The following is a 9,240-nucleotide window of genomic DNA, read 5'->3' on the forward strand; positions in this document are numbered from 1 at the left end:
CAGTTACCCAGGCTAACAGATGAATGGAAGGGCCGTACAGTCATTCCACTATTCACTTTAAATGACTTTTTTTTTTTACTGTTTCCAATTATCCAAAACTGCTCTTTTCTCCTCTGCGGTTCCCACAGGTGCTGCCAAAAAATGGCTGGGTATATTACAGTGTACGGTACCTACCAATAAGAAATTACTTTTTCTTGGGGTTGGGGGGGGGGGGAGGAATGCAGGTTTGCATTGTTGGAAACCTAGAATCGAAATTCAAGCCACAGGGATATAAAAACAAAAAATACAGGGAGAAACTTTCAGTCACGCAGGAATATAACTTAGAGTTTCAAAGAAAATCTCAGAATCATGTTGGAGATTTGTTTTAATCAATTTTCTCCAGGAGTTGCCAGTTTTTTGGGGGGAGGTACTCAATCATATTCAATCACGGCAGGGAACTGACAAAACCGGCCCCCTCAGGTCCAGGGAAAAAAACTAAGAACACAGTACACTTGACAGAATGAGCCAAAAATTAAGTGTTGGGCAGGCCATGTATGGATCCTGCCTCTTGTAATGAAGCCACAGCTTTTCAGTACCCTAGGGAGCCAGGGGGGGGGCTGTCTTTTCATCTGGTGGAGGCTTGAGCTAGATGAAGGAACCATTGTGTCTACCAAGCCTGTGACTTGGAGGCAATTTACACCCATGAAATAAAAATCAAAGAAGAAGGGAAAACCTCAGAGCATTGGGAACCACTGAAGTCCTTTTGGGTCGGGGACCAACACAATGGATACCGGGAAGTGGGAAACACTGCCGGACCCCAGTGTATAATGAAAACTGATGGTTTGCCGTTGTCAGGAATTTATAGATCAGCTAGCTAGCTAACTCCATTCACTGCAATAAATGGATTGACTTGGGCCACCTCCAAGCCAGAGCAAGGGACAGAATGCCCTGATGTTGACATCATTTACTGCCATTGACCTTTGACAAAAAGTTTGGAGAGCCTGCCGATGCTTTTTACCCCTTGGTCAATAGACAAATAACTTTTGAAAGGTGAAAAAATATAAGTTGGTTGACATTTTGAGTTTCACTTACAGTAAAGCACGGTCGATATATCGATATTACTCGATATTATTCTGATATCGATATCGCCGATAGCAATTTTTTTAACACATCGAAATTTTCGATATTGAGGAATGGTATCAAAAATATTGAAAATGTGTCAGATTGTCGTCAGATTGTTGTGCTTTTACTTTGTGTTTAACGTTTGCTGTAGAATAAAATAAAACTCGGCGGCAACTTGTGCTAGTGACTCAAAATAAAAACATTGCGAAATTCCAGCGGTGTCGCTTTGTGCTCTACTTTCGCTGGAATTCGCGGTCTCCCCAATGTAAAACCTCAAAAGAAACTGCCTGTTCTGGACAAACTGTCAGTGCTGAGATTTGTTTTAAAAGTTTGGGCAATATGCTCCAGAGAAAGCCGCGGAAAATTGGGACTTAATTTTTTTCCCTTTTTGAAATCAAAGTGTCATCTTTATGGTCTTTAACTTTTACTTATAAGTTACATGGGATTTCAATATATCAAATATTCTCGATATTGGATATTTCTGATATACATCAATTATTGAAAATTCTGATAGACGGTGCTTACATGTAAGATGCAATGATAATCAAATCATGAAAATTATATCAAAACATCCTCTCATATAGGCCTTCTGGTACATTGCTTCAAAGCCCACAGTTTGAGTTAAACTTTAAGTGGAAGGTTAAAGATTACCGGTAGCTTAAATGATTTTGATTTCATGCTTATTTTAATACTGCACCAAGGCTACATGTACACACACAAATTATACAGCACCATGGCCATGGAGTCTGACTATGGCCCAGTCATGGCCAAATAGACAATAAATTACTGCAGTACACATGTACATGTACATGTATGTATCAGCATACTGGTGGTACCGGTATCTTGGAACAAATTGGCAATTTAGTAATACAGGTGGTCCATTTTCTAACATTTTTTGTTGAATAAAATTCCAAAAACAGTCAATTGCGTTTTTAAAGATTATTGCACATCTAATAAGCCCTGTAAGCGACAACAATTATTCCAGTGGCTAAATCATGCCGACTATTTCCTCAATCATGCGAACTATTTCCTTGATTGTGCGAATGCAACAATTTTGGAAATTGGTTAGTATGCTTCAGGCATTCTTCTGAACGATCTGGTAAGCCTTTCTACACATAAAAACCTATGTATCTTTTCAGGCGCCCGAGCTGTCTGAATGCCCTTTTTGTATCATACTGCAACACAATACTGGCCAAATCATTCGTTGACAAACAACTCAAACAACCACTAAAAAGAAAAAAAAAATTGATGCATTGGGGTGTCAAAAGCCACAAATGGATCATACCCTGGTGCCTTTCCATGACGAGTTCAAAAGTGTGGACCACCAAAAAAAAAAAAAAAAAAAAAAAAAAAAAAAGTAAAATCCGGCCTGTCACATTTTTTTGTGTCTGGAAAGGTGTCAGAGTACCAGCCTCTCAGCTGGTGACCGTGTCAGCTTTGGCACCCGTCCCCTGCTGATATTTGACCGAGCAGTGTTCAACTGTTCCGCAGCGCAAAAAGGATAGTCCTATCAATAACACAAGCTATCGGTATGCATAAAAACATGCAACACGGTAACACCCTGGTTACACAGTAAAGGTTTTTTTTTCTGCCGGTGACCACAAAAAAAATTTAAAAAATCTGCAGTCCAGTGTGCATGTGTTGCATTCATTGAAAGCCTAATTTAACCCTCTAGAGAACCCCTTGGGTATTTTACTAGAAAGTATCCTGAATCCACCAAAATCCATCAATTTTGCCATGCAAAAATATGTTGGTGGCCAGCGAGTCCATCAGAATCCAACAGTTAGCCGGGAGTAAATCTGTTGAGATCCTGAATCTAGCAAAGTCCCCCAACTGCTCAATATGGAGACTATCCTAAATCCATCAAAATCCTGCAGTACCGCTAGGCTTATTGTCCTGAATCCACCAAAATCCCCCACTTGTTCAATATGGAGGTATCCTGATTCCGCCGAAATCCTCCAAAACAGGGGTGTGGATTTTGATGGATTTAGGTACGTTAGGGTTAAAAGAAACCAAGTTGATGAAATTGGCTTTTTATTTTCTAGGGCTGGGGTGGTGAATCATAGTCTCACCGAGTCGGAATGCAACAATCTCAATTGTTTTGTTTAAAAATGTTCACTTTGCCATGCAAAACATTAGACCTGGGCGAGTAGTGGATTTTTCTACTCGAGTACTCGCAAAGAAAGTACTTGCGAGTAGTCCAGTAATCGTGAGCAGTCAAGTACATGTAATTGTGAGTAGTCGAGTACTCGCGAGTACAAATGTAGAACATTGTAAACTAAATTTCTATAAAAGTAGAAAAATTTACCAGTTTTTGGGGGTTTTTTTGGACGAATGGAATCCTAGGGAGAGAGAGGTGGAGGGAGTGATTCCCTGATTCCCAGCGGTACAAAACAAGCTTTGTGAATTCGGTAAAAGGCTTGTGTCATGTTCATTACTGAAAGAAGTCAGAAAAACCAGAGTACATACATAATACAGTACCATGACTATTGCATAATTTGCAAATGTGCTAATAAAACCAAGGCACAAGTCCATACAAAAGCTTGAGCCACTGTCTCTGGCAAGGAGCCAGCTTTTTAATCATCACAATTATGGAGACATATTCATAATACTTGCTCGCTATACAATTCTTGTGGGAGTCAAATTTGGGAGTTAAATTTGGAAGACGTTGAGAAAAACATCTTACAGATAAAAAAAAAACATATCAGATAACGGGGTGTTCATCATAAATCACCCAAATTCAAAACAAAGCCAGAGATAAAGACCATGGAGGCCTGAAGCCATTTTAACAACCTCTGTGAGACACATAATCCACACAATGTGCCTTTACAATACTCGGCGGTGACATTACTTTGAATGCATGGCACACATTATGTCGGGAGTTCTGGAAGCAATCATGTGCTGACAGTTCCGGTGAAATCGTATCTGCCCTGGTTGTGGCATCCCTACAGGGACCAAATGGAAAATACCCCCCCCCCCCACAACAGAGGAATGGAGATGAATCAAAACTCCAACACGATTAAAGATTAGTCGGTTCTTTTGCAATCCAGATTCTCTTCTATTAATTTACAAGTCCTAATTATATACTCTGTGCACAAGTTCTCTCCTAATCAGTTTAGTTACCCAAAAAAGCTTTAAAAATTTCACACTAGAGCCTCTCAACCTGGGTTGAACTCAACCCTGGGCGAACCCAGTGCCGCCCCGGATTGAGTTTTTGCTTTTTCAACCCTGCGTTTAAAGGGAATATACATCATTTGCTTTTGCTGTAAGTTTCAGAAATGGATGGAATTGGGGGGTTGGAAATATATAGCAAATATAGTTACACTGACTTTTTTTGAGGTTTTGGGTTCGAAAATGCTATAAAAACCAAGAAAAACAATCATTTTCCTGTAGTCTGGTTCCCTGACTCCATTTAAGAAGAAACAGAGCAGTTTACACACATTGGGGAATTGTAAGGTCAGGGAACCAGTCTAGCTGGCCTTTACCCGTTCATAGGTGTGTAACCGATTGCAAATAAGTGCGATGGTCAACTGGGGCCAGTACTTGAAAAAAAGCCAGTTTTTTCCAACGCTGGTCGGCCGATCAGCGTTGGAAATTGATACAAAAATACCACTTTTCTTGAAAATGACAGTATACCAGGTGCCAGGATTTGACAGGATGCTTTACACTGTCATTCAATAACAGTCCAGCAAGGTATTTCAAAATGATTTGGTAGCTTTATTTTTTGATGTTTGCAAATGTTGTATTTTCCCTTTAAACCCCCCCGTCATTTCACACTTTTTTTTCGTGCCAACCCGATTGAAATTTTCAACCGGAATTGAAAATCTCAAGACTGGTTGGAAGCAGGGCCAAGTTCAACCTGGTGCGAAATCAATCTCAGGGTTGACGCGGGGTTGGCGTGGGGTTGAAAAAGTTTGAAAAGCTGCATGTTTTTAACCCTGCGTCAACCCCGAGATTTTTCTAGTGTGTGAATGTAAAAAAAGAGGGTGAAGTGCTGACTCCAAGTCAATACTGCTTTGTGCACAGCCATTCAAAATGAATGAATTTCTTTCAGAGTTTACTCCATGTACCGTGCGTACTGGTATGAACCGGTAACTAGCATAAACCAGTGCATGCATATGATGTGTAGACGAACTGTTCATTCACAGACCTCCTTCTTGCAATCAGAAAATGTCAAAAGTTTGAAAGAACAACATTTTGATACCCACAAACTAAATTTATACAGCAATGGCCGGCTCCACTGATTTTGAGCCATGGGTCTACCACAAATCACACAATAACTCACTGTACACTTGTTCCCCCTGAGGGGCTTGCCTAGATCCGGGCAACATACTGTAGAGCAACTTGATTCATGCGCACACAGTACGAGCCCTTATACTCCTGTGAGGGCCCTCTCATCACAAGCTTTACTTCCTAACCTTCCAAACATGTTAGTCTGAGGCCTTAAAGGTGTCAATTTCCAGACAGTGCCGGTGGTACCAGACCACATTCCTGCACTAGGACTGCATCTAAATGGTCCATGATCTGAATCACTTGGAAGTGGCTGGCAGTGTATACACACATTCATTTCAAGCCAAGTGCTGCCATCTTAAAAGGCCTTTTCATACTAGAGCCTCTCAATCCCGGTTGAACTCAAACCTGAGCAGCCCAGTGCTGCCCGAGTGCCCGGGCTTGGTTTTTAAAATATTTTTCAACCCTGCGTTCAACCCTGCATCGTTTCACAATTGTTTTGTACAAACCAAGTTTATCGGTTACCAGTACTAGAATACTACTGTTTTGAGCCCTGGCAAGAGTTTTAACCCGGGTTGGCCGGACCGGACGCACATGTGCGCCCGGTTACTATAATTCGTCTGTTCGGTGCGAGACCTCGCGTAGCTGCAATCGGCTGAATTCGGGCGCGATTCAAAACAAGACTCGTCAACTTTTGATTTGAAATCGAGATCCCAGAAATATTGTTTTCTGGGAACATACAGCATACACTGAGCTAAATCTTCATCAGGTTAGTTGTTCAGCAACATTCTTTAGATTTTGAGCACTTCGGTTGCTTCAAACGAACACAAATGCACAAATTATACAAATGATGGACTCTACCTTTAATTTTCACATTGTATGTAACCTTACAAATTATCCCCCACCCAAACCATTGATGCACTGAAGTGTCACTTTTTCTTCCCTAGTAAGGTGGATCTCCCAACCCTTTCTAGTCAGGTACTTGAGACTCGGTCTATTGATTCGCAACCATTTATTACCACCCCTTTAGTACCCTGGGCTCAAGATCCTACCCAATGAATACCAAGTGCTTCAAGAGGGTAGGATGAGCCAACTCGGTATGGGGGGAAATTTCCACATTGATCAGCCGAACAAGAGGGGATTTTCCTCTTGTGGATGTAGATCTCTTTTGTCTACAAAGAAGGATCAGAGGACCCCTTTACAATACAGGCAGGGTAATCTCATTAAAATTCTACCACGGAGGGTGTCAACCCAAGTTGTTTGATCAGACTTGAAAACTAAATATCCTGAAAGTTTACACTGGGAAATCCACAAACTTGTACAATATTTAAAGGCTTTCTGTTGAGTACAAAAAAATGTGTCATTTCAAAATATGCATTCTTCTCTTTTGTTCTTTTACCGTATCCAAAAATGCACTCTTTTAACCATTAACTTCAACACTAGCCATACTGTTCCTCATAAGCGTGGAACCGGGTTAACTCTATCAAGTTTAAATTTGGCCACAATTCCTCCGTCAGTCACGGAATTCTGGAGTCAAGAAACCTTCAGTAACTTAGGAATCCGAATTCCTGAACAAGTCGGCGTTGTAAGAATGTCAACACCTCACTATTACTAGAATACCTCCTATTGAGTATAAAACCTTTCCAGATGGAGAAACAGTCGCCCATTTCTAGGCTCTGCTGTGTAGGCCGGCTATGCATTGAACTTTGGGTTAAGTTGAACATTGAGTTCACTTGTACAGTTTCAAAAAAAAAAAAGAACGGTGGTCTAAAACCAAACCAAGTTTGCAAACTACGCCCAAAAAAATTATCCAAAAAAGTGTCTTACGAAAGAAAGTGTACGACAACTTTCCCAAGAAAAGTTGAAGACAAATGCCCTTTAACCACAACAAAGATCTCTAACTCAGAACACTGGTTCCACAACAGGCCTGAAATAATAACCAGTATGGATACATTCCACTCTTAGTCCCTGGGGGAAGGTCAAATCCGGAATCCACTCCAAGAAGTGTTTTCCTTTACTAGTCAGGGGCGGAGATGTAACAAGAAACTACACTAATCTTGGCCAAGGGAAGCAAGATGCTCTGTAGATTATTGCCTGAATCCTTTTCTTCATGGAGACAGTTGAGGGAGGGATCTAGACACGAAGACGCTATGGTCTTTGCAGCGGAAATTACTTGGAATAACTTCACAAGAAAAAGCGGGTATACAAATTTGAAACTGAGCAAACATACACTGAAGTGAAGGTGAAATACATCCTCAACAAAATTAGTCGAAGGCAGCATAGTTTTGGACAAAAAAGTAAAGGCGGTTTAGGAATAACAATTTTTTCCAGATTTGGTGAAACAATTTTTTTAATAGGTGTAAAATGTGCACACCAAGTTACGTTTAATCATACCGCTCTTGAGCTATCGGCAAACACTGTTGACATATTATCAGTGCTATTCCTATAGATGAAGTCGTCACAGCTGTTTTTATTCCAACAATTAATTTTGATACTTGACACCTCTCGTAAAAAAATTATTTCTGCTCAGTATATTTGTATTAAAATTATGTAATAAACTTTTCAATAAACATGAAAAGTTTTTAGCAAATGGCAACTGGCATGACTGGTCAAATGCTGCTGGTACTTGAAAAGTAAATATTGTAAGATTAATAACGGATATCTTTAAATTTCACATGAAAAAAAGTGAGAAATGAATAGAAAAAAAAATGTCATTTTTACTTGGTTGTCAACTAATCCTTTACGTACAAATGCAATGACTATTAAAACATTTGTGTGAAATATCTAGTTTGCACTTAATCAAAACATTTTCAAAAATAGAAAATCTTGTTTAAAAGTAGGTTAAGAATTTAACAACAAAGTGGCCCTGATGCCAATATTGATCTGACAGATTAGTTTGTTTTGCATACGTACGGATCAGAACACATTCTCATCTCAAATTTCAAAAACAATTCAAACATTTAAATTTTCGCTATGTATTCCAGACTAACATGACAAACGACATCTGATCCTGATGTTAAGGGACGCACACATGCATGAACAACTCAAAAACCGAAATGCCCCCCACACACCATGCACGAAACGGCACTTTGCTGACAAGACTTCAGCCTTTACCACGCAGCGACCACGACTAGGCACCGTGTTCACGGCCACTGAACATACCGTAACAAACGCACACCACACGGTACACAACTCACCTCCGTGCACGGTGAATACCAAGACCCCGACCAAGAACCACCAGCTCGCGAGCCCGGCCATATTTCTCCTCGTCAAAATCACGGCACGCACACAAAAATCCAAGAGTTGGGAGACTACCGGGCTGTTAGAATAGATCCTCGATGATCGCTCCCCTTCTTTCCGCTAGCAGGAAAACTAGGAGATTTTGGAGGAAGAACCAGTTATTTCGGGAACATTTTCTCAACGCAGCTACCCGATTTCACTACAAAATGTTATGTGTTGATATGATGCGGCGACACGGCGTGTGTACGGACGTACGTGTATACAGTTTGTATGCATACGTAATATGTGTACAATGCGTGTGTACAAAATGCGGTGTTCCGTTTTTATCACTCGAGCCGATACACATTGTGCATGCGCGAGTCGAGGCCGGGTGATCAAAAAAACATGTACAATGACCGCCCTCGAATTATATTACTCGGCATATTTTTTTTTCTCCACCGCCCTTTTTTTTCTTTTACCAAAATTTCTTTTATAAAAGCTAGATATCAGAATAAATTCCAAAAAGACACCGGGTGGCCTTAATAGTTTATTGCATGTCATGAAGCGGTGCCCACGGATAGAATCACAAATTACTGAGTTTTTATTACGACAATGGTTCTGCTTCAGAGATCAAAGAAAACCGCTGGATGAAGTAATTTATCACTTTGTCAAAACCAGGGCAAAAACATA

General features: G+C 40.4%; 1 protein-coding gene across 1 annotated transcript in view; it reads right to left on the reverse strand.

Moving 5' to 3' along the window:
• The window catches only part of LOC119728628 (transmembrane protein 132E-like), a 65,196-nt gene extending 56,315 nt beyond the window's left edge, over positions 1 to 8,881 (reverse strand). The window contains exon 1 of the mRNA XM_038200943.1: positions 8,529 to 8,881. Coding sequence (XP_038056871.1) covers positions 8,529 to 8,589 — 61 coding nt within the window. The 5' untranslated portion in view covers positions 8,590 to 8,881. The remainder of the gene's footprint in view (positions 1 to 8,528) is intronic.
• Between the last annotated feature and the right edge of the window lie 359 nt (positions 8,882 to 9,240).

The sequence above is a fragment of the Patiria miniata genome, unplaced genomic scaffold (genome assembly GCF_015706575.1).
Source record: "Patiria miniata isolate m_02_andy unplaced genomic scaffold, ASM1570657v1 HiC_scaffold_1, whole genome shotgun sequence".
Taxonomy (NCBI): domain Eukaryota; kingdom Metazoa; phylum Echinodermata; class Asteroidea; order Valvatida; family Asterinidae; genus Patiria; species Patiria miniata.